Source organism: Eleutherodactylus coqui, chromosome 5 (assembly GCF_035609145.1).
Source record: "Eleutherodactylus coqui strain aEleCoq1 chromosome 5, aEleCoq1.hap1, whole genome shotgun sequence".
Classification (NCBI taxonomy): Eukaryota; Metazoa; Chordata; class Amphibia; order Anura; family Eleutherodactylidae; genus Eleutherodactylus; species Eleutherodactylus coqui.
Window position 1 is genome coordinate 161,717,651 of NC_089841.1, and position 26,408 is coordinate 161,744,058.

The following is a 26,408-nucleotide window of genomic DNA, read 5'->3' on the forward strand; positions in this document are numbered from 1 at the left end:
CAGCAGCCTGGACAGTGCTGCACACGGATAGATGTGGCCCTAGAAAGGACCGTTGGGGTTCTTGAAGCCTACACTAACTCCTAACACTCTCCCTGCCTAACCCCCACTTCTGTCCCTATTGCAGGGCGCAATGCTCTGCAGATCCAATTTTTGAAAAAAAAAAAAAAATACTGTGCTAACACAGTACTGCACACTAGTAGATGTGGCCCTAAGGAGGGCCGTTGGGGTTCTTGAAGCCTACACTAACTCCTAACGCTCTCCCTACAGCAGCTCCAGCACGATAGTCCTTTTCCCTCAGCTAAGTCACAAGGCATGTGTGGCGAGCCGCGGGAGGGGCCGATTTTTATACTCGGGTGACATCTGATCGCCCCAGCCACTCACAGCAGGGGGGTGGTATAGGGCTTGAACGTCACAGGGGGAAGTTGTAATGCCTTCCCTGTCTTTCAATTGGCCAGAAAAGCGCGCTAACGTCTCAGAGAGGAAACTGAAAGTAACCGGAACACCGCGTGGTACTCGTTACGAGTAACGAGCATCTCGAACACCCTAATATTCGCACGAATATCAAGCTCGGACGAGTACGTTCGCTCATCTCTAGTAGAGACCTAATTTTTTGATTTTCCTCTTTTATTTCTATGAAAAGCTGTGGTTGCAAATGACCTCCACAGACCCTGAAATATTAGATCTCAACTATGGTTTCACAAGTGATGAATATATAATAAAATCTCCACTACAAAAAGTTTGGCTATGAGAAGAAAGTGTGCTCTGAACAGAAATGCACTAAATGATCAATACATAGCAAATTGTCACAGAATTTAGTGTCCTCTTTCTGTCCAATCGCAAATGCCAATTTGGTGCCCTTCTGATACAGAGGTTTCTCTATCATTGTGACTGTTTTCTGTGTTCCCAGGTATTGCCCCTGAATCTGCCACTGCTGACTCTGGTTTTGGGTATTGGTGGTACGTTCCAGTATGGTCTACACATTTCTCTTATCAATTCCCCTTCAAAAGTAAGTTTTATTTTGTACTATACATCTATAACTTAGCTACTTTGTGACAACTTCTTGGTTGTGACTATCCTAAGTAGGCTTCAGGTTTTGAATGTCCTAGGTAAGCCTCAGCCTACAAAGAAATTAGAAGGTAATGCTATTGTTTGGTCTGATTATAATGTCTGCTTGGTGCAGGAAATATCATACAATGGAAACATTAGAGACTATATTGTTATGTTTCATAAGTTCATCTGGGTATACTACGTTTTCACTTCACTTTTTTTTGTTTAGTATATTCAAAAGTTTATCGACAGGACATGGGAGCAACGGTATGGCATGATCCTACATCCAGACACCATCATGTTACTTTGGTCTATCATTGTTTCTGCATACAGTATTGGTGGGCTCTTGGGCTCCCTAATAGTGGGATATCTGTCAGTCACCTTTGGAAGGTACATATGTGTTTGATATATCACTTTCAGCTTAATACAAGTAAATTGCATGGTCTAACTTGCAGCTGCCATGCTTCTCTTGCAGAAAGAAGACCCAACTATATAATAATCTAATTGCTATACTGGGAGCTGCATTGATGTGTATGAGCCGTGCTGCCCAATCGTTCGAGATGATTATGTTGGGGAGGTTTCTCTATGGAATTAATGCAGGTAAAATGAAACTTCATTCTCAACACAAACACTTTCTTTCTTTTTTTATATGATCCGTATGTCATAAAAATACTCAAATAATGAAGATTCTTATATTTTCCCTTTTTACATCCCTAATTGCAGAACATAATTTATTTATGGCAAATAGCATTAAAGGGATTTTTCAGCTTGAACATGCTGTCCAAACTGCAGGCATCATGTTATAGAGCAGGAGGAGCGGAGCAGATTGTTATATAGTATTATGGGGAAAGATTCAGTATAACTTGGATTTTATTAATTTACATGCACATTCTAAGCTGAATAGTCCAATAGGTGGTCCTATCAGTGACTGATAGCTTTCCCTGTATGTACAGTCATACATAGACATCTATCAACCACTAATAGGACCACGAATTGCACCATTCAGGTCAGAATGAGCATGGACATTAATGAATAAAATACAAGTTATATTGAATCTTTCCCCTTAAAAGTATATGTCTGTTTACTCAGCTCCTCCTACTCTGATGCCTGCAGTTTGAATAGCAAGTTCCAGCTGACATATGCCCTTTAAATACAACTACTGTATATGTTTCACACATGTCAACACAGCATTCCCCATGTACAAGTTTTTACCAAATCTGTAAATGATTGGGAATAGCACCCCTTCTGTGTGCTCTCCTTGGCAACAGATGATGCCATCCCCCAACCCACTCACCCCCAGGTGTCTCCACACAACCCCTGCGTGCTCTCTTTAGGGACACCCCTCTCGACATGAGGTCATTCCCAATCATTGTTTTACAGACTTGGTAAAAGCGCATTGATTTGAAGGAATGCTGCTATCCAATAGGTGGTGCTGCAGAGGTATTGTTCCATCTTCCTTGTTTGCAGGTCTGAAGGAGAGATTTCACATGCCTTATCACTGGACTAATTATTTACTGTTATGGTCATCCCTCCCTGGTATTTATCTAAATGCTATTAATCCCAACACGTCTGTCTCCTCTTACTCTCTGTCTCTGGTATTTATCTAGTGCAAATTAAGTTCACCATCTTCGTGCCCCCCATGTGATCATGTGTTATAGTAAATACATTTTTAGATTTGTTCCATTACGCCTGAGCAAGGACCCTGAGAGGTCTGAAAGCTCGCTGTATTTTCATGTATTTTTGTTAGCCATTGAAATGTATTATATCTACAAGACTGCTTGATTTCTCTTACTGAGAACAATCATATTTAAAGAGTACTTGCACTTTCACTTTGGAGTGCTTGTGTTCCATCGGCCATGATCGGCTCCTTTCGGCAGCTGAACACTGCTCCATATAGCTCCATATAGCGCTTTAATGGCCAATGGAACACAAGATTCCATCGTAAAAGTTTTTAATAAGTAATATTATAAAATGTTATATTAATGCAGAGAATACACTGCAGCAAACTCCCAAAGAGCACACTATTACCTTTTCCCAATGAAAGGATGATTCTGCAGGAAAAATATAAGATTTTTTTTATTCCTTAACCCTTAAGAGTTATTATTTTGTCAGCCTTGGAAAGAAAAATCACAAATGCCTACTGTATATTCTATATGACTATATACTTCATGCTTCCAGTTTTAGTATCATTGGTCCTATGAGTTTTTGTAAACATTTTTCTATCATTAGACCAGATTCTTGTTCTAATGATAGAAAATGCTCTAATTTTTGTCTGATGATAACATAGTATACAAGGCTGAAAAAAGACAAATGTCCATCTGGTTCAGCCTGTTTCCACCCTTCACCCTTGTTGATCCAGAGGAAGGCAAAAAAAAATTACCCCATTTGGTGGAAAAAAAATCCTCCCCTTCAAAGTCATGGAAGATAACAGAGATTACAGTACTTTCTTTGAACAGTGATATTTATCCTGTCTGTTTTACTATATGTTTCCATATTGCTGCTTGTTGTAGGTGTAAGTCTGAATCTTCATACAATGTATATTGGAGAATGCGCCCCACAGAGTAAGCGTGGAATGGTCACCGTAACTGTTTCTTTTGCCATTGCCTTTGGGAGGTTGATGGGGTTCGTTATAGGACTCAGGTACTATTAATAACAATTTTTTAATTAGTTCATTAGGTTCATTAGGTCCCCTATGATTCATTTTTCCTAGCAGCAATCGTTTTTCTTATCTCTCTCTCATTTCAGAATATTTCCTTCATTATAACGTTATTCAATTTCATTCTAGGGAGCTATTTGGTTCAGAAGAATGGTGGCCATACCTTTTGGCATGTAGTGCTGTTCCAGCACTCATTCAATTGGTAACATTACCCTTTTTCCCAGAGTCTCCCAGATACCTACTTATTGACAAAGGTGACAAAGATGGTTGTCTGAAAGGTATATTGAGGTTTCACTGTTCTCGGTAATGTAGTTGTTTTCTATACATTTACACATCAGATTTCATACTTATTAACTTTTTTCCAGCTATGCAGCAGTTGTGGGGTCCTGGGGAGCATAGTGTGGAAATGCAGAACATGTTGATAGAGAAAGAGGTAGTAGGAGAGCAGATCAAAGGACTGAAGGACCTCCTGGTGGATCGCACAGTGCGCTGGCAGATGATCACATTGCTGATCATTTGTGGTGCTATTCAACTTATAGGCATCAATGCGGTAATCACTGTATTCTCCTTTTATGTATCTTGTGTTTGTTTCGCTGTGGGTCTAAATATATTTTTCATTGTGAAAGATAGATTCAAATTTAAATAAGCTACTTTTGCCAAACTTATGGAAGCGCATATCGGCACTCTTACAAGCTTGGAGAGGTTCAAAGAAGTTCTCATGCTCCATTTTATGTTCCATGAAAAGTCATTTTCTAAGCAATAAATATACAGCAGCAAATAATGGCCATAAATGGTCTCATACTAATTGTTTGAGTCACAACTTAGACATTTCTGTACATTTTCTTCTTTCAAATGTGACACTGTAGCAAACTATATATTTCAATCAACACAAAAAAACTGTAAGCATAGTTTATGATTGTTAATCTATTTTCCCTTAGTCCTAAAACAGTATGACCATGGGCGTAAGTCTGCCCATGTGAATTGGCAGGAGAAACTGAATTTTTTAATAAAATAAGTAATTAGCTAATTAGTCCTTGTCCCGCCACCACACCATATTGAGGCTGACTGGACTGCTATACTAGCCTGTAATTAAAAAGACAAAAAAAGTAATAAATAATTAATCTGGGAAGCTTGTTCTGCTGTTAGGACTAAGGAAAAACAGGTTAAAAAACAGTAAGACTGTTACCATGCAGGGCGGCGCTGGGTCCCGCGGCCGGCGCGCGCCGCTTCGAGCTCGGCTTCGGCGTCCCGGAGCTGTGCTGTCAGGGATCTCCCGGAGGCGTGGAGCAGCCAGCGTGCAGCAGCGTGGAGCAGCCAGCGTGCTGCGGCGTGGGCGTGTCCGCCCGTAGGGCGCCGCCCGCTCTCATCCACCTCCCTTATGCAACAGTGGGAGAGTCGGCTCCTCCCACTCTCCGCCCCGGGGCGGAGGCTTTTAGTTAAAAGGCTGGCAGTGACCTGAACTCACTGCCAGTTATTGGTTCTGCTAGCCTCTAGTCAGGTCTATTCTAGTCTGTCCTAGTTGCTTGTCAGTAGCCTTCCGTTTGCCTGTGAGCTACACCTCCAGCCTTGATTCTCCTAGTTGTTTTGTTGGTCTGTTACACCTGCCTCTTCTGTCGGCACTCTGTCCCCTGTTAGTAGTTCCATCCAGGTAGTCGCCAGGTCCCTAGCCAGCGCAGGGACTGCCGCCCAGTTGTCCGCCTGGGGTTAGCCAGGGCCGAGGCAAGTAGGCAGGGACAGTGGGGTGCAGGAGATCAGGGCACCCCAACTGGCGCTCGGGGGGCAGAGTGCCGTAACATAATAACTGGCCCTTTAAAACCGTTTTTGTCATGGAGGCGATCAGTTCCCTCACGAACCAGCTGCAGGCCCTGGTGCCTGTGATCCAGGATTTATCCGCCCGCATGGTGGCCCAGGAGCAGCGGGGGGTGTCGCAGGGGTCGGACGCCTCAACCAGCCCCGAACCCAAGTGCCCTCTTCCCGAGGTGTTTTCTGGGGAGAGGAACAAGTTTTTTGTTTTCCGACAGGCGTGTCGCCTGTTTTTTCGCATGCGTCCCCGTTCTTCCGGGTCGGAGGCTCAGAGGGTCGGGCTGATAATGTCCCTGCTGCGGGGCTCGGCACAGACATGGGCTTTCTCCATCCCCGAGGGTTCCTCCTGCCTGCAGTCCGTGGACTCCTTTTTTCAGGAACTCGGGGGTATCTTCGACGAACCGGACCGAGCGGGGTTGGCGGTTTCACGGTTGTTGGCGCTACGGCAGGGGTTGTCGTGTGTGGAGGATTATTGCTCCAACTTCAGACGCTATGCGGGGGACACGACATGGAACGATAGCGCGCTGAAGGACGTTTTTCTGCAGAGCCTCTCGGACGCTGTTAAAGACCTGTTAATTTCCCATCCCGTTCCCGGGTCCTTAAGGGAGGCTATGGAGCTAGCGGTGAGAGCAGATAGGAGGCTCAGGTCTAGGGAGCAGGACAGGCAGACCCGTAGAGTCAGGGAGGTCAGTGGCCCTGGTCCCTCCTCCTTCTTACCAGTCTCTGCGCCCGAGCCGATGGAGGTGGACCCGCTGGACCCCAAAGAGCGACGCCGGATCCGTTTGTTGCATCGTCTCTGCCTCTACTGCGGGAAAGCTGGACATCGGGTGATAACCTGCCCACTGAAGTCTCAACGCCCGCAGCCGGAACCGGCGGAAAACTCCGAGTCCTAGGCGATTGCAGGGAGGATCGCCTAGGACTTCAGGTACTTCCTAAACTTTTGGTACCGTGTCATGTTAGATTCGGGGATTTTTCCCGATCAGGGCGGGCGTTTATTGATTCCGGAGCAGCCGCTAACTTGATAAGTCTGGGTTTTGTCCGTTCTCTGATGGCGGAATTTGTGGCGTTGAAGACGCCAATTCATTTTACCAGCATTGATGCTACCCCTCTCTCTACAGGCTTGGTACGATGGAGGACCCCAAGATTACAGTTCACGGTGGGGGTCCTCCACTCGGAAGAACTGTCTTTCTTGGTTATGGAAAAAATGTCGGTTGATGTGGTGCTTGGTATGCCCTGGTTGGCACTGCACAACCCCCAATTTGATTGGTCCACCCGGGAATTGACTCATTGGGGGTCATCGTGTCACAATCACCTGTCTACCATAGCTGTGTGCTCCGCAGATACGGTGCTCATTCCGGAGTATTTGTCAGACTTTCAGGATGTATTCTCCAAACGACTGTCTAAGGCTCTGCCCCCTCATAGGGAGTGGGACTGTGGTATCGACCTGATTCCCGACGGTCCCATCCCTAAGGGAGCCATTTTCAATCTGTCAGGTCGTGAGCATGAAGCCCTCAAGTCCTATGTCTCGGAAGCTCTGGCCAACCGACATATCCGGCCATCCAGGTCCCCTGCCGGGGCAGGTCTCTTCTTTGTAGAGAAGAAGGACGGGACACTAAGGCCTTGTGTGGATTATCGGGCCTTGAATAAAATCACTGTGAAGAACCAGTGCTCCTTGCCCCTAATTCCTGACTTGTTGAATCAGGTGGTAGGGGCTCACTGGTTCTCCAAACTGGACTTAAGGGGGGCTTACAATCTAATTCGCATCAGAGAGGGAGATGAATGGAAGACAGCGTTCAACACCCCGTTAGGACATTTTGAATGTCTGGTCATGCCTTTTGGACTCTGTAATGCCCCCGCTGTGTTTCAGGGTTTTATGAACGCAGTCTTCCACGACTTCCTGGGGGTATTTCTGGTCATTTATCTGGACGACATCCTGGTGTACTCACCTGACTGGGATTCACATGTGCGGCACCTGAGGTTGGTCCTGACCCGTTTGCGCGAGTATCAACTTTTTGTCAAATTAGAGAAATGTACATTTGGCTCTAAACAAGTATCCTTCCTTGGTTATGTAATTTCCCCCACAGAGATTCAGATGGAGTCTGATAAAGTAGCAGCTATCTCCCAATGGGTCAGACCCGACAACCTCAAGGCTCTCCAGCGGTTCTTAGGTTTTGCAAATTTCTACCGCAAATTCATTAGAAATTACTCAGTTATTGCTCAACCTCTGACCGACCTGACTAAGAAGGGGGCTGACTTGGGTAAGTGGTCGCCTGCAGCCCTTGAGGCCTTTAGCCGTCTAAAAAAGGCATTCACGACTGCCCCGGTGCTAATACAGCCAGACGCACGACTACCCTTTTTTATTGAGGTAGACGCGTCGGAAGTGGGGACAGGAGCAGTATTGTCACAGGAAGTCAGTGGGAGGTCTGGCTATAGCCCATGTGCGTTCTTTTCGCGAAAGTTCAATTCAGCAGAGCGCAACTACGACGTGGGTAACCGTGAATTGTTGGCTATCAAATGGGCTCTGGAAGAGTGGCGACACCATCTTGAGGGTGCTAGACACCCAATTACCGTATATACTGATCACAAGAATCTGGTATATCTCGCCAATGCGAAAAGACTCACTGCTCGTCAAGCCAGGTGGGCGTTGTTCTTCGCCAGGTTTAACTTCGTCGTGACATATATCCCCGGAGAGAAGAACGTGAAGGCGGATGCTCTGTCACGGAGTTTCGGGGTACCAGACAGTGGGACCATGACTCCCGAGAATATCTTAGCCCCCGGCGTGGTGGTGGCAGTGTTAGAGTCTAACTTCGTCCCTCAACTACAGGATGCTCAGCAGGACGCTCCGTCAGGGGTGCCGGAGGGCAGATGGTTTGTGCCAGAGACCCTACGCCCTAGAGTCATGGACGAGTCCCACTCGTCGGCTCTCGCCGGGCATCCAGGGTTCCAGGGGACCCTGGAGCTTTGCTCCCGATACTTCTGGTGGCCAGGCATGTCTCAGGAGATCCGCAACTTTGTGAGGGGTTGCTCGGTCTGTGCTCGCAATAAGAGTCGGCGGCGTCCTCCGGAGGGTCCTCTGAGACCACTACCGGTTCCTTCCAGTCCCTGGTCTCACTTATCAGTAGATTTCATCACTGACCTACCAGAATCCCAGAAATGCACCACTATCTTAGTGGTGGTCGACCGGTTCTCAAAGATGGCACATTTTGTGGCGTTAAAAAAGCTACCCTCGGCAAAAGAATTTGCCACGATTTTTGTAAAGGAAATAATTCGCCTACATGGGGTTCCCCAAAATATTGTATCTGATCGCGGGGTTCAGTTTGTGTCGCAGTTTTGGCGTGCCTTCTGCAGAAACCTGGGAACGTCGCTTTCCTTCTCGTCAGCGTTCCACCCGCAGACTAATGGTCAGACTGAGCGGAAGAACCAAGACTTAGTGCAATATTTACGGTTGTTTGCCAGCGAAAAGGCTTACCAGTGGGCAGAGTTCCTGCCGTTGGCAGAGTTTGCACTAAACAACCGCCTTTGTTCTTCTACTGGGGTGTCTCCATTTTTTAGTGTATACGGTCAGCATCCTCGCTTCCTTACAGCAATCCCTACTCCGTCGCTCTGTCCGGCAGCGGATGACGCCACAGATACGCTTCGGGGAGTATGGAAAGAGGTGCAGAGAAACTTGGAGGCAGCGGGGGCCCGTATGCAGTTGCGCAGTGGGAAGAGTCTGTCTGTGTCTGAACCTTACAGGGTGGGACAGAAGGTATACCTGTCTTCTAAAAATCTCAAATTGCGGGTCCCGTCCTTGAAGCTGGCGCCACGTTACGTGGGGCCGTTCGCCATCACACGTGTGGTGAACCCACTCGCCTACGAGCTGGGGTTGCCAACCACATGGAGGGTTCACAGGGTATTCCATAAGTCGCTGCTGAAACCTTTTGTCCCTTCGGTGATACCCACCTCCGGTCCCCCTCCGCCCACCCTGGTCCGGGATGAAGTCGAATACGAGGTCCAGGAGATACTGGACTCTCGTCGGTGTCGAGGAATCCTACAATACTTGGTGGCCTGGAAGGGGTTTCCACCAGAAGATCATTCCTGGGTGGCCGCATGTGATGTTCATGCTCCCGTGTTGGTACGGCGGTTCCACCGTCGTTTTCCAGATAAGCCTGGTCGAGTTTCCGGGGGCCCGGAGGTCCCCCGTCAGAGGGGGGGTAATGTTACCATGCAGGGCGGCGCTGGGTCCCGCGGCCGGCGCGCGCCGCTTCGAGCTCGGCTTCGGCGTCCCGGAGCTGTGCTGTCAGGGATCTCCCGGAGGCGTGGAGCAGCCAGCGTGCAGCAGCGTGGAGCAGCCAGCGTGCTGCGGCGTGGGCGTGTCCGCCCGTAGGGCGCCGCCCGCTCTCATCCACCTCCCTTATGCAACAGTGGGAGAGTCGGCTCCTCCCACTCTCCGCCCCGGGGCGGAGGCTTTTAGTTAAAAGGCTGGCAGTGACCTGAACTCACTGCCAGTTATTGGTTCTGCTAGCCTCTAGTCAGGTCTATTCTAGTCTGTCCTAGTTGCTTGTCAGTAGCCTTCCGTTTGCCTGTGAGCTACACCTCCAGCCTTGATTCTCCTAGTTGTTTTGTTGGTCTGTTACACCTGCCTCTTCTGTCGGCACTCTGTCCCCTGTTAGTAGTTCCATCCAGGTAGTCGCCAGGTCCCTAGCCAGCGCAGGGACTGCCGCCCAGTTGTCCGCCTGGGGTTAGCCAGGGCCGAGGCAAGTAGGCAGGGACAGTGGGGTGCAGGAGATCAGGGCACCCCAACTGGCGCTCGGGGGGCAGAGTGCCGTAACAAAGACGTAATCCCATGGCGAGGGACCTCATGCAGGTGCTAGCGCAATTGAGCACTACAGGTATATTCTTGTGTTCCAAATTTAAGGGTTAAGTACAAGCTGCTCATGGAATATATGACAGACAATAGTATTTATAGGTTTTAAACAAAATCATTGAAAACGAGGCTAGAAGACACTATACTTATACATATGCATAGCTTGTTACAATACATGCCTGCCTATCTGTTAGCCTAATCTCAAGCTGACGTCTCTCTCATCACGTAAACTATCTCTAGGGTCATTAGCTAGTTATATATATATATATTTCTGAGCTTGTAATTGGCAGTGTTTAGCAATCATCTAAGACTTACATGAAGGCTATAAGAAGTTACACGTGAGCAATATTCTTGCTTCAAGTGATACCATAAAGTATTTCTGCTCAAGTTCTAGCTGATCTCTTGTGTTGAGACAACAGCGTGGTGCCCAGGAAGGCAATGCTAGGCTGGTTTCACGTTGCATTTTTCCTCTGCCTCTCAATCTCAGGTTTTCATCTTCTATGTTGAAAACTGAATTTAGGTCAAAACCTTAATAGAATCGGTCTCCATTTCACGCATTGAGCCCTTTCCTTCCATCTAGATTTCCATCTAAATGCTGTTTTTGGCATAAAAGACAGAAAAGCCAAGCTGGAGGGGCGGGCCGAGAGTAATAATTAAAAATTATTTTGATGACTTCAGGAAACGTTGGGGGTATTTAAAAAAAAAAAAAAAAAGCTACATTTAGGATTAGAGTCATTTTAGAAAAAAAATCAAACTTTTATGGATCATTTGAGACTCTTGCTGATGTAGACAAAAAGAGCAAAAGTATTTTGTGAAACGATGAATATTCTTCCACTACATAGAGGTTTTTTTAGATGCTGTGAGTGTATTTTATTAGTGACGTTTACATTTAATATCGCCACCTAAAAGTAACTAATTCTTTATGCAATGACAGGTTTACTTCTACGCGTATGATGTTTTCCAGAACGCAGGTATTCCAGCCAGTGAGGCACCATATGTCTCTCTTGGAATCGGGATCACAGAAATTCTCACCACAGTGCTGTGTGTATGTATTGTTCTTCCTTTGATGTCCACCACATATTCATCATTGTATAGTGAACAAGACACATCTTTACTGGCACATGGGATTCTTTTTCTTGCCTTTCTTTTTCTTGCCTTTCAATATATTGAAAATTGTCTTTTTACAGAGCTTTTTCATTGATCGTCTGGGCAGAAAAACACTACTTTGGGTGAACTACGTGATCTTGGCTCTGACATTGACATTACTCACTGCCACACTCACCCTTCAAGTAAGAGATATGTTGCTGCCATCCTGTAAATATCGAATAAATATATCAGGCAGTCTGCATAGAAAAGATCAATAGCCTTTTAAGTAACATTCCCTATATTTACAGATGCAGAAAAGGCCTGTTCATCTTATACAACATTATACATCTTATACAAGGAAGGCTGTTATAATTTGTTTTTTCTTATTACAACATAGCAGAATCAGCAGAAAGGAAATCTTAAATTATTGTCTTCACTAAAAGCATGTACATATAGCGATGGGTCAGGGAGCTGCCTTATTTCCATGTCTGTAAATCTATACTGAGAAATAGGTGTTATTACATGGTTTTGCCTTGATTGATTTCAACAATTTTTTTCTGAAAGGAACGCAAAATTTTTCATTATGGTTTAAATATGTAGAGGGGTTTTCTCATTAAAGACAGTTATGCCATATCACCAGGAGGCTCCTTACAGTTGTTGTTATAGTAATAATATATGCATTTTATTGTATACTAGCTGATATACCCGGCTTCGCCCGAGTTAATTTGGTACTGGTGTTTATCTGGTGTTCACACAGCAAATCTTATGAAGTCGTGGTTACTTTAGAGATACTGAGGAAAAACATATGCTCACCATTTTGCATAGTTCTCTGTGTTACCCAGGAAACACCACGGGGAGGTAACCATGCGACGTTTCCTTTATATAAAATGACATCAGGAAGTGAGAGAATTAGATTCCATACGTAAAATTTGGACGCTAATTCTTTGGCGCTTAGAATTGAATAATCGAGTTGGGACCCATTAACTTTTCCTATTTATGACATAATCAATGCCCGTGCCAAATTTCATGTTTCTATGACATTGGGAAGTGAGAGATTTAGATTATGTACATAAAATTACATCGCTAATTATTTTGTGCTAGAATTAAATAATCGAGTTTGGACCCATTAACTTTTCCTATTTATGACATAATCAATGCTCGTGCCAAATTTTACGTTTCTATGACACCGGAAAATGAGAAAATTACATTCCGTACGTAAAATTTGGACGCTAATTCTTTTGCGCATAGAATTGAATAATCGAGTTGGGACCCATTAGCTTTTCCTATTTATGACATAAACAATGCTCGTGCCAAATATATATTGGCATATCTTCCTTCTTAGTAAATGGCAGCAGCTAAATGGTTAACTTGTTCTATATTATACACTAGAATGTATTAGATTCTTGTATTAACCTCCCACAGCCCTTTCTCACAAGAGAGGCATAAATTCTGATAAGAGAGGCTGCTCACCCCCCCTTGCAATCCTTAAGCCAAGCAGTGATGTTAATAAGTGTATTCTCTGTTTAGTTCCATTTCTCTTTGTTTCTTGGAAATCACATGTTTTAGTAGTAACATGCATGCACCTTAAGGCATTGACATATGTTAATCATTAGAAACTAGAGCCTATCCTGAGTTCTTAAGACTTTAGGGCTATGTATCTCTACTGCTATGACATTTGGAGTATATATACATACCATGATGCTATTAGTAAATCAGAAGTACACTGCTTTTGATACATGATCTGTGTCAAGTGTCAGCTGTATGCGTGCACACCTTCTCAAAAACAAATTTGGAACAGACAGTGAAATCAGAGGGACCCATTGGAGTTCCGATAAGACAGTCAGTGGCTGACCATGTAGGCTCTGTAAAAGTTGAATAAAGTTGATAGAAGACAAAGTGGCATAGCATTTCTTTGGTGCTGCTGCCATTTCAATCTAGTGACTGGCACTGATGTGGTTGGATCCCACTAATTGGGCATGGAAGGTATATTTTAGCAATATGCTATCAATGTCTTTACCAAGAAAACCCAGTTAAATTGTCATATGCTTTGTATAAGCTGAGCCTACATTTTAAAACTATCTGGTACACTTACAAAAGGTATTATGCCAATTTCTGGTGTAAAAATACCTCCGGGTATTTGCACAAAAATTTGCAACTTTTTGAAAATGTGCCAGTATTTTTAAAAGTTGTCAGGTAGAGATGAGCGAGCACCAAAATGCTCGGGTGCTCGTTACTCGGGACGAAATTATCGCGATGCTCGAGAGTTCGTTTCGAGTAACGAACCCCATTGAAGTCAATGGGCGACCCGAGCATTTTTGAAAATCTGGGCAATTCAAGAAAGTGATGGGAACGACACAGCAACGGATAGGGCAGGCGAGGGGCTACATGTTGGGCTGCATCTCAAGTTCCCAGGTCCCACTATTAAGCCACAATAGCGGCAAGTGTGGCCCCCCCCCAACAACTTTTACTTCTGAAAAGCCCTCATTAGCAATGCATACCTTAGCTAAGCACCACACTACCTCCAACAAGGCACAATCACTGCCTGCATGACACTCCGCTGCCACTTCTCCTGGGTTACATGCTGCCCAACCCCCCCGCACGACCCAGTGTCCACAGCGCACACCAAAGTGTCCCTGCGCAGCCTTCAGCTGCACTCATGCCACACCACCCTCATGTCTATTTATAAGTGCGTCTGCCATGAGGAGGAACTGCAGACACACACTGCAGAGGGTTGGCACGGCTAGGCAGCGACCCTCTTTAAAAGGGGCGGGGCGATAGCCCACAATGCTGTACAGAAGCAATGAGAAATATAATCCTGTGCCACCGCCATCAGGAGCTGCACACGTGGGCATAGCAATGGGGAACCTATGTGCCACACACTATTCATTCTGTCAAGGTGTCTGCATGCCCCAGTCAGACCGCAGTTTTTTATAAATAGTCACAGGCAGGTACAACTCCGCAATGGGAATTCCGTGTGCACCCACAGCATGGGTGGCTCCCTGGAACCCACCGGCTGTACATAAATGTATCCCATTGCAGTGCCCATCACAGCTGAGGTAACGTCCGATTAAATGCAGGTGGGCTTCGGCCCACACTGCATGCCCCAGTCAGACTGGGGTTCTTTAGAAGTGGACACATGCAGTTACAACTCCCTGTGGACCCACAGCATGGGTGGGTGCCAGGAAGCCACCGGCGGTACATAAATATATCCCATTGCATTGCCCATCACAGCTGATGTAACGTCAGCTTTAATGCAGGTGGGCAAAAAATTAATTGGATTACACTGTAGGCGAGGGCCCCAAAAAATTGGTGTACCAACAGTACTAATGTACCTCAGAAAAATTGCCCATGCCCAACCAAGAGGGCAGGTGAAACCCATTAATCGCTTTGGTTAATGTGGCTTAATTGGTAACTAGGCCTGGAGGCAGCCCAGTTAAAATAAAAATTGGTTCAGGTGAAAGTTTCAACGCTTTAATGAGCATTGAAACGTATAAAAATTGTTTACAAAAATTATATGACTGAGCCTTGTGGGCCTAAGAAAAATTGCCCGTTCAGCGTGATTACGTGAGGTTTCAGGAGGAGGAGCAGGAGGAGGAGGATGAATAGAATACACAGATTGATGAAGCAAAAAGGTCCCCGTTTTTGATGGTGATAGAGAACGATGCTTCCATCCGCGGGTGCAGCCTACGTATTGCTTACGTATCGCTGCTGTCCGCTGGTGGAGAAGAGAAATCTGGGGAAATCCAGGCTTTGTTCATCTTGATGAGTGTAAGCCTGTCGGCATTGTCGGTTGACAGGCGGGTACACTTATCCATGATGATTCCCCCAGCCGCACTAAACACCCTCTCTGACAAGACGCTAGCCGCAGGACAAGCAAGCACCTCCAGGACATACAGCGCGAGTTCAGGCCACGTGTCCAGCTTCGACACCCAGTAGTTGTAGGGGGCAGAGGCGTCACCGAGGACGGTCGTGCGATCGGCTACGTACTCCCTCACCATCCTTTTACAGTGCTCCCGCCGACTCAGCCTTGACTGGGGAGCGGTGACACAGTCTTGGTGGGGAGCCATAAAGCTGGCAAAGGCCTTAGAGAGTGTTCCCCTGCCTGTGCTGTACATGCTGCCTGATCTCCGCGCCTCCCCTGCTACCTGGCCCTCGGAACTGCGCCTTCTGCCACTAGCGCTGTCGGATGGGAATGTTACCATCAGTTTGTCCGCCAGGGTCCTGTGGTATAGCATCACTCTCGAACCCCTTTCCTCTTTGGGTATGAGAGTGGAAAGGTTCTCCTTATACCGTGGGTCGAGCAGTGTGTACACCCAGTAATCCATAGTGGCCAGAATGCGTGTAACGCGAGGATCTCGAGAAAGGCATCCTAACATGAAGTCAGCCATGTGTGCCAGGGTACCTGTACGCAACACATGGCTGTCCTCACTAGGAAGATCACTTTCAGGATCCTCCTCCTCCTCCTCCGGCCATACACGCTGAAAGGATGACAGGCAAGCAGCATGGGTACCCTCAGCAGTGGGCCAAGCTGTCTCTTCCCCCTCCTCCTCATGCTCCTCCCCCTCTTCCTCAACGCGCTGAGATATAGACATGAGGGTGCTCTGACTATCCAGCGACATACTGTCTTCCCCCGCCTCCGTTTCCAAGCGCAAAGCATCTGCCTTTATGCTTTGCAGGGAACTTCTCAAGAGGCATAGCAGAGGAATGGTGACGCTAATGATTGCAGCATCCCCGCTCACCATCTGGGTAGACTCTTCAAAGTTTCCAAGGACCTGGCAGATGGCTGCCAACCAGGCCCACTCTTCTGTAAAGAATTGAGGAGGCTGACTCCCACTACGCCGCCCATGTTGGAGTTGGGTTTCCATTATAGCTCTACGCTGTTCATAGAGTCTGGCCAACATGTGGAGTGTAGAGTTCCACTGTGTGGGCACGTCGCACAGCAGTCGGTGCACTGGCAGATTAAACCGATGTTGCAGGGTCCGCAGGGTGGCAGCGTCCGTCTTGGACTTGCGGAAATGTGCACTGACCCAGCGCACCTTTCCGAGCAGGTATGACAAGTGTGGGTAGCTTTTCAGAAAGCGCTGAACCACCAAATTAAAGACGTGGGCCAGGCATGGCACGTGCGCGAGGCTGCCGTGCTGCAGAGCCGCCACCAGGTTACGGCCGTTGTCACACACGACCATGCCCGGTTGGAGGCTCAGCGGCGAAAGCCAGCGGTCGGTCTGCTCTGTCAGACCCTGCAGCAGTTCGTGGGCCGTGTGCCTCTTCTCTCCTAAGCTGAGTAGTTTCAGCACGGCCTGCTGACGCTTGCCCACCGCTGTGCTGCCACGCCGCGCGACACTGACTGCTGGCGACGTGCTGCTGCTGCTGACACATCTTGATTGCGAGACAGAGGTTTCATTGGAGGAGGAGGAGGAGGAGGAGGGTGGTTTAGTGGAGGAAGCATACACCGCCGCAGATACCAGCACCGAGCTGGGGCCCGCAATTCTGGGGGTGGGTAGGACGTGAGCGGTCCCAGGCTCTGACTCTGTCCCAGCCTCCACTAAATTCACCCAATGTGCCGTCAGGGAGATATAGTGGCCCTGCCCGCCTGTGCTTGTCCACGTGTCCGTAGTTAAGTGGACCTTGCCACTAACCGCATTGGTGAGGGCGCGTACAATGTTGCGGGAGACGTGGTCGTGCAGGGCTGGGACGGCACATCGGGAAAAGTAGTGGCGACTGGGAACTGAGTAGCGCGGGGCCGCCACCGCCATCATACTTTTGAAAGCCTCCGTTTCCAAAAGCCTATACGGCAGCATCTCCAGGCTGATCAATTTGGCTATGTGCACGTTTAACGCTTGAGCGTGCGGGTGCGTGGCGGCGTACTTGCGCTTGCGCTCAAATAGTTGCGCTAGCGACGTCTGGACGCTACGCTGAGAGACATTGCTGGATGGGGCCGAGGACAGCGGAGGTGAGGGTGTGGGTGCAGGCCGGTAGGCGCTCGTGCCTGTGTCCTCAGAGGGGGGTTGGATCTCAGTGGCAGGTTGGGGCACAGGGGGAGAGGCAGTGGTGCAAACCGGAGGCGGTGAACGGCCTTCGTCCCACCTTGTGGGGTGCTTGGCCATCATATGCCTGTGCATGCTGGTGGTGGTGGCTCCCCAGCTGATCTTGGCGCGACAAAGGTTGCACACCACTGTTCGTCGGTCGTCAGGCGTCTCTGTGAAAAACTGCCACACCTTAGAGCACCTTGGCCTCTGCAGGGTGGCATGGCGCGAGGGGGCGCTTTGGGAAACAGTTGGTGGATTATTCGGTCTGGCCCTGCCTCTACCCCTGGCCACCGCACTGGCTCGGCCTGTGCCCACAACCTGACTTGGGCCTCCGCGTCCTCGCCCGCGTCCACGTCCTCTAGGCCTACCCCTACCCCTCAGCATGCTGTATTACCAGTAGTGCAGAAACAGAACGCTGTAATTAAATGTGCCGCTTATTGGCCTGTGGTTGGAGGCTGACTTCGCTTACGGAACGCACAGCAGAGGCAGGAAAGAATTTTGCGCAAGCCTGCTGTAACACTTAGCTGGCTGCATATGAATTAGGACAACTACCCCCAACAGAGACCCAGTACACTTGTGGACAGGAATACAGCGGTGATGTAAGAGGCAACACAGAGGCAGGAAAGAATTTTGCACAAGCCTGCTGTAACACTTAGCTGGCTGCGTATGAATTAGGACAACTACCCCCAGCAGAGACCCAGTACACAGAGGACGGTCACAGGCAGCCCAAATAGATTTTTTTTCCCAAATGTTTTTGGAAAGGCCCACTGCCTATATACACTAAATATGTCTTCTGTCCCTGCCTCACCACTACTGGCCCTGGACAATGTAAAATTACTGCAGGACGCAATGCTCTGCACGGCCGATATACAAAAAAAAAAAATGTGCAACACTGCAAAAAGCAGTCTCCACACTACTGTACACGGTTAGATGTGGCCCTAAGAAGGACCGTTGGGGTTCTTGAAGCCTAAAATAACTCCTAACACTCTCCCTATAGCAGCTGCGGCACCAGCAGCACTGTCCCTGATCTCTGTCAGAATGCATCTGTGGCGAGCCGCGGGAGGGGCCGATTTATATACTCGGGTGACACCTGATCTCGCCAGCCACTCACTGCAGGGGGGTGGTATAGGGCTTGAACGTCGCAGGGGGAAGTTGTAATGCCTTCCCTGTCTTTCTATTGGCCAGAAAAGCGCGCTAACGTCTCAGAGATGAAAGTGAAAGTAACTTGAACATCGCGTGGTACTCGTCTCGAGTAACGAGCATCTCGAAGACGCTAATACTCGAACGAGTATCAAGCTCGGACGAGTACGTTCGTTCATCTCTATTGTCAGGGCTTCTAGGAGGAGGCATGGTTAGCCCGACTGACTAATTTATGTATAATTTATGCAAGAAAAGTGGTGTAAATAATATCAGAAATGTATACTTTCACGGACCTGGTGTACATTTATGAGAAGGCTAATGGAACTGCTGGGATGCACTAAATACATGAAGAAACATGCGTCTCTTCATGTATTCAGTGAGTCGGCGGAAATCGCACTAAGCCTGGTGTCACAAATGCCAGGTATAGTAAATTTCCCCTTATGTTTATTAGTTTAATCTTATAGTTCAGCTGGAGTGTTCTTGGTGCAGATTAGAGCTGCTCCACAATTACACTATACACTGAGCACCGAGTATATTAGTGACATCCTTCTGGCAGCACGTTTGACTTCTTTTGGTATTCAAACCTGAAGCAGTTCATCATGCTATACATTCCACAAGGTGTTGACATTGTTCTGCAGGAATACTGGACCCTGGTTGTGCCAGAAAGACATTCCCCACATTATCACTTCACCTCCGCCAGACTGCACTATTGAAGGCTTCCTTGATTCATGTTGACTGTGCCAAATTCTGCCCCTCTCAATAGCATTGTGCAACAGAAATCTGGATTCACCTGACAAGGCAATGTTTTTCTATTACTCAGTGATCCAATTTTTGCTCTCTTTTGCCCAAACATATTAGTTTGGAGCACAATGGTTCACAGCTGCAGTTTTCTTGACTGTGCACCTCCTGTTCGTTAGAATGATTCTTGACATCCTCCTCTGATCCCTTTCATTGATTAGTTATTTACATCCACAGGATCCCCTTTCTATGGATATTTCTATTTGATCACACCATTCTCAGTATACTATCCACACTGTAGCATGTGAAAACCCCACAAGGTTGGCAGTTTTTCAAATACTGGCCCTCTAGTCTAACACTGATGAACATGCCTTACTCAAAGTTGTTCTGATTGCTCAATTTTCCCATTCTTATGTAAATTCACACTGAAACTAAAGGTGCATTTAGACTAAAAGATGATCGCTGAAAAATCGCTCAAATGGCAGTTTGAGTGACAGTTTTGAGCAGTCATCTTTGCATAACTCTTAAGTAGCTAATTAGCTGCTTAAAGAGTTAAATGCAGGCGGAGCGGAACACCGCTGATTGCAAGAACAAAGCAGCTGTTTTGCATAAACAAAACAGTTGCTTTATTCTCACAGTTATCAGCGGTGTCCCGCTGAGCTGATAGCTCCCAGAAACAGCAGGAGCACTGACAGCTCTTCTGTTCTTGGAGCTTTCAGCTAGTATCCCACTGGGAAGTCCCAGCAGGATACCAACTAAAAGAATGCTATCAGTGCCGCCCGCTGAGAAAATCAGTGTGCGGCGCTGATAAGAGTCATGGGTGATTTCTAGCTTGCTAGAAATCAGCGATGAACGAACATGCTTTTGAGCAAAGATGGCTTTTGAGCGAATTTGGAGCAATAATCGTTGTGTCTAAATGAGCCTTAATCCACGGAAAACTTGCTCATTTGCTTTGCCTGCAATACCACGCCAGGCCACTGCACGATGTAGAGAGCTACTGTGTCTGCTTCCTGTTCTATACAGGGTGACAGTGGCCCAACGAAAAGCTGATCAGGCAGCAGATCCCCATAGGTCAGCTATTGTTGACCTGTCCTGGGGATAGGGCATCAATTTTTAAGAATTGGAAAACCCCTTTTAAGGCAGCCATACACATTAGTGTTTATTCATCTGAACCGGCTGTTAATGGCCAGATGACTCTGAATGTGTATGGGGGCCACTCAACATTTGCACTGCATTAAGGACCACAGGACATTCTCCGTGACCCTCTGATTTTGGCATTTTTTAAATGTTTTATTGGTTGATTCATCTTCAGATATGCCCGTTTTTCTTTTCATATGTCGCTTTTTATATGCATAACCAAAAATTTCAAAACAATCCAGATTCGAGTAATCATAAAAATAGGACATTCAAATCCTCCTTATTCTAATGAATGGCAATGATAGCTATGCTTTTCCAAGGCTATTTACACAACCATTCTATTCTCATGCAGGATGTATACTCTTGGATGCCGTATGTTTCTTGTATGTTGATCTTTATCTTTACATTGAGCTACGGATTGGGACCAGGTCAGTAATCTGTTAGTAGGATAACACCATCATTTTCAGCTTCCTCATTCTATTTATTAAGTCATTGGATAGAAGTTAGTCTAAAATTATTGGCATTCTTATCACAGATTTCGGTTTTGCACATTATAAAAATATAGTATTGTGACTAGAGATGAGCGAGCACACTCGGATAAGGCAGTTACTCGAGCGAGCATCGCTCTTCTCAAGTAACTACATTCTCGTCCGAGCAGGCTCGGGGGGGTTGGTGGGGAGAGAGAGATCTCTCTCACTCTCCCCCCCCCCCCCCCCCCCCCGCTTCCCAGCTTGTCTGCTCGGGCGAGAATGCAGTTACTCGAGAAGAGCGATGCTCACTCGAGTAACTGCCTTATCCGAGCGTGCTCGCTCATCTCTAATTGTGACCTGTAGAGAAGGAAAATCCTGGATAGAACCAAAAGAATAATAGAAAATTCATATTTTCATGTCTGTTAATGACTAGCTTGTCAGTGATGGTTATTGTTCAATGTCTGTATCAGGAGGAGTCAGTTGCGTCCTGCCCACAGAGCTCTTTGTACAGTCCTACAGACCAGCTGCATATGCCATAACTGGAGCCCTCATTTGGCTGGGATTATTTGTGATCGGCTTGGCTTTTCCTTTCATTGAGGTAGGATATGCAACATAGTAATAGTGTAAACTAGCTGAGTACATAGAGAAATGGAGGCTCCATCATATCTAGCTGTTCATTTGTTCTGCACAGACTTTCTACAACTAAATCCAAATTGCTCTTCACAAGGCAGTTAGCAGAATTTCTATTGGATTGCTGCATGATCCGTGGTTCCATATTTCAAGAATTGCTATTAGAGGGGATTGTTATTAAAGAAGTATTCCCATTTCACCCTTTTATGGCATATCTACAGGACATGCCATAAAAGTCTGATAGTTGCGGGCCCCATGCCTATCTTTAGTTAGCCCCCCCCCCCCCAGCTGCCCTGAATCTAGTGGCTGGGTGGCGGTTGTGAGGTGAAAAATAGATGACCACTAGGCGCTATGCTATTTCCGTAGTTCCCATAGAAGTCAATAGAAGTTAAGCGAACAGTGTAGCACAGTGAGATACACTGTTTCTGCAACTCGGGAAGTGCAAAAATAGTGTAGCTGCCTGTGCTATGCTGTTTGCATAACTCCCATTGACAACTATGAGAGTTACAGAAAGAGTGTAGTTCAGGCAAAATTGGCTGCTTCCATCATCCCAGGCACCTGACTATCTAGTATTTATTGGTGTTCTGATCTTTGTTATGCTTGGCCAAAATGGGAACACCCCTTTAAATCAGAGATACCAATCACCAACAAAGTGGCAATTACAAGTGGCATACATGAGGCCCCAATCATGGCTGGGCATGGTTGTTTATAAAAAGATCAGGCGAGGTGGTAAATAATAAACAGGTGAACCAAGGATAAAAATTCCTCACCTGTTAAATCACGCACCACTCCAGTGATAATACTCTGGTGGTCCATGCGAGGCCTTTTTTTCTATCCCAAGAACGATATTGTGTCATATATATGACCTCTGCAACCAATCACTGGCCACTGCAATGATGTCCTAGGGCTGTGGTGGCGAACCTATGGCACCTTTCCTTTTTATAACGACGGAGGTAAAATCATACGTCTCGATAAGCCCCTCCCCCTGATGTGTTGGCACTTTGCGATAAATAAGTGGGTTTTAGGTTGCAGTTTGGGCACTCAGTCTCTAAAAGGTTCGCCAACACTGCCCTAGGGCAATCATCTCATCGGTGGTGTTCCAGGTGTCAGACCTCTGCCAATCTGCTAGAAATGGGAAAACCGCTCACTAAATATCTAAGGAAAAATTCCTGTATCATCAACTACCCCCCTCAGGACCTGAATCAGGTATAACACAGTGGAACAGATTTACCATTCAAAATGTAAGCTTTCTGGCACAAATTGCGACAATAAACTGTCTTACATGCTTTGTGCCACATTTACCATGTGGTTTTAGACACCTTTGGACAATCTTTTCGACTTGCCTGAAAGAGGAGGAAGGCTCTGTGAAAGGGGACATGACTTAAATTGTGCTGAAAATTCTGTGAAATTGTGCTTACATTTTCACACAATTTTTGTTGTAAAGTCTGTCAAATAATAAGTGGTAAAATCGCAGACAGATTTAGAATCCAGCATGAGTCAGTGTGATGAATATGGTAAATTTTAAGGCTGTCTTTGGTTGCACTCTAAAGCCCCATTTACACGCAATGATTATCGCTCAAAATTCGCTCAAACAATGTCTTTTAAGCTATAATCGTTGCGTGTAAATGCTACCATTGTTTGTTTTTTGGCCGAACGATGATTTTTTTGTTGAGTTTAGAAGCTAAGAAGCTACTATTGGGTATTAGTGCCCATTAGCAGCTTATGTAAAATGATCGCTCAAACTGTCAGTCATCCTTTCTTTTGAACGAATTTTGAATGATCATCTTTGCGTGTAAAGGGGCTTAACTTTTAGGGTTCATTCCCACGTATCAAAAAATGTTGTGTAATGCTCTCAACAAACATTTTGATGCAAAATAAGCCAATTGATAGTTCAAAGATAGACAAAAGTTTCTTTATGTCTGAAAAGATGCACCAAATGTATCATGCAACAAGAGCCACTGTGATAAATTGGCAATCTAACTTCCTGGTCTAAGTTTATGCTATGTAAATATCCTCAGGATTAGTAAATCCACCCCACTGTGTGTTAAAACCCCTTTTACTCTGAATATACATATATCTAAAGTCAGTCACAGACTCTCAATTATTCAGATGATATAACCAAAAGCAAAATTTTGTGTCAGAAAATCAGTAAATCTTTCACAAAAATGCATCTCATAAAAGGTTATTGCCATATATTTCTTGAGTTAGGTCTCTGGTGTATTTATTAAAATGTTTCACTGGTCATGTAAATATTTGTAGTTTATAGATTAGCCTGAATTGAATATGTGAAGAGATCCAACCATACCAGAAGGTACATTATTGTATTTTGCACTTGTTAACAGGAAGCCCTGGGAACATTCTGCTTTATTGTCTTCTTGGTTTACTGCATCGCTGCAGCCATATTTACCTTCTGCATACTGCCAGAGACCAAGGACCGAAGTATGATGGAGATCCTGGAATCCTTTAACAAGCTTAATTTTAGAGCTAAGGAAGTCAAAGAGGAGAAGCTTATTTGTACCAGACTTTAGTTCTTTTCACTTGAAGACATTGAGAAAGATTTATCAAGACTGAGGTTTCGTATTTCATATGCCAGCCTGGCATTTCATATGCCTGTCTTTGGGTTTGTTCACATGTAGCAGAAATGCTGCAAATCTTCAGCAGCGGTAAAATCTGTAGCATTTCCACATCAAAAAAACAATTCAAAATCCGCATTTTGGGGGTGATTATGACTAGGTTCCAGCTGCAGACCTGCAGCTGACTTTAGCCTGCAGTGCCGCTCTCCATACTGATCCCTGACATGGCTATTGCTACTGAGCCCTCCGCTGCTGGGGTTTTCGTGGCAAAAACTATTGATGACCTATACTCGGGATAGGTCATCAATAGTTAAAGGGGTTGTCCCGCGCCGAAACGTTTTTTTTTTTTTTCAACCCCCCCCCCCCCCCCGTTCGCCGCGAGACAACCCCGATGCAGGAGTTAAAAAAGAACACCGGAGAGCGCTTACCTGAATCCCCGCGCTCCGGTGACTTCTTACTTACCTGATGAAGATGGCCGCGGGGATCTTCTCACTCGGTGGACCGCAGGGCTTCTGTGCGGTCCATTGTCGATTCCAGCCTCCTGATTGGCTGGAATTGGCACGTGACGGGGCGGAGCTACACGGAGCCGGCATCCAGCACGAGCAGCCCCATTGAAAAAAGAAGAAGACCAGGACTGCGCAAGCGCGGCTAATTTGGCCATTAGACGGCGAAAATTAGTCGGCTCCATGGAAACGAGGACGCTAGCAACGGAGCAGGTAAGTGAAAAACTTTTTATAACTTCTGTATGGCTCATAATTAATGCACAATGTACATTACAAAGTGCATTAATATGGCCATACAGAAGTGTATAGACCCACTTGCTGCCGCGGGACAACCCCTTTAATCGCTGGGGACTTGCAGCTCTGGATCCCCAGCAATCAGCTGATTGCTTGGCTCTCTGTCAGCACTGCAGAGCCGAACATCATAATTTGAGATGGGAGTGGATGGGAATTCAATGTTAGCTGAAGCCTCCAATTCACGCCCGATCCTGGTGTTGGAGGTGAAAGTGTAGTAGCCAGCTTCAGCCTACATTAACTTCAATGGGAGTGAAGCCTTCTATGACAATTCTGCTCTCATCCCCAATGATGATGTCAGGCTCCACTGCACTGACACCGGGTCTCCGGTGATTAACTATTGATGACCTATCCTGAGGATAGGTCATCAATAACTTTTGCCTGGAAAATCTCTTTAGTCAAAAGTCTGTTGGAGTGAAAAGTGTCAAATGTGCAGTATTAACTTGGCACATTTTTGTTTGTCATTGCACCGGAAATTAAAATGAATATCTGCTTTGAGCAGGAGGTGATTTGTGCTATAACTTGCCCCATTTTCTAGTGAAAGATACAGTAAAACTGTCAGGCCACAGATGTTCCATCCTTAAACCCATCCCACTTTTCTTGCCATTTAAAAAAAATGGCGAGAGAAAGATTAAAAGGCAACAATTCAAAAAAATGTTAACGCAAAAACAGCATCCACGTAAATTTGTCACTTTTGAATGCCACAGAAGTGGCGCGGATTATTTAGTAAATTCTCCCTATGGTTTGTAAATATTTGTATTTATTTGATAACTCAGGGCCAAGCATGAGTAGGAAGTATAAAGGGATGTTATTGTTAGTTCTGTTACACTGGATAACCAAACTTTTGTTTTATTGTAGGATGGTTGTTTTGGGCAATTACTCCACAGTTGTCTTTACATCTAGAAATAAATCACACAATGTGTAATTGTAGTTTTGAGTAGATACATGGGGTTTGTAGATATATATAATGATAAAAGCTGAAGTGAAATGATAAGCCTCGTGTAGCGCAGAGTGCTAAGGCAGGAGAAATACAGTCCTAAGCTCTCGCTCACGACCTGAAGGTTGCAAGTTGTGAGACTACTGCACACCTGTGTGGAGACTCCAATACATGACACCTCACAAATTTATACATACACAGCTTGTCTGCTGCCAGGACCTGTGATGATGTCACCAGTCACATGGTCTCTGAGCTGAATGAGGGATTATTGGTGGATTACATCCCCCACAAATCCCTATAGCCTCAGTTGCTATGGATACAGCAGTACTCAGTCTGGCAGTTTGTATGTTGTGACGCAGCTGCACACCTGTGTGGAGACTCCAATAAATGACACCTCACAAATGTCCACATACATAGCTGGCGATGTATATTGACCAACAATATTGAAGCATAGTCCTTCACCAATATCTTCACATTTCCTGAACGTATCATGTCATCTCAAGCGCTAATGCCACCAACACCAGT

At 46.1% G+C, this 26,408-nt stretch overlaps 2 protein-coding genes across 3 annotated transcripts in view; one reads left to right on the top strand and one right to left on the bottom strand.

Annotated features, from left to right (window-relative positions):
- DERL3 (derlin 3) overlaps positions 1 to 26,408 on the bottom strand; it is a 154,946-nt gene that overhangs the window by 124,868 nt on the left and 3,670 nt on the right. The window contains exon 2 of one of the 2 annotated variants that reach the window (XM_066603542.1): positions 23,987 to 24,063. The exons of the other annotated variant lie outside the window; for it this stretch is intronic. The gene's annotated coding sequence lies outside the window, so the exon portion shown is untranslated. The remainder of the gene's footprint in view (positions 1 to 23,986; positions 24,064 to 26,408) is intronic. 2 annotated transcript variants of the gene reach the window in all.
- Positions 690 to 24,107, top strand: LOC136628825 (solute carrier family 2, facilitated glucose transporter member 11-like). The gene is made up of 12 exons (XM_066604918.1): positions 690 to 701; positions 869 to 1,006; positions 1,277 to 1,437; positions 1,523 to 1,647; positions 3,558 to 3,687; positions 3,833 to 3,981; positions 4,069 to 4,253; positions 11,287 to 11,397; positions 11,540 to 11,641; positions 20,832 to 20,907; positions 21,420 to 21,547; positions 23,922 to 24,107. The coding sequence occupies exons 1-12, from the start codon at positions 690 to 692 to the stop codon at positions 24,105 to 24,107; spliced, it is 1,503 nt and encodes a 500-aa protein (XP_066461015.1).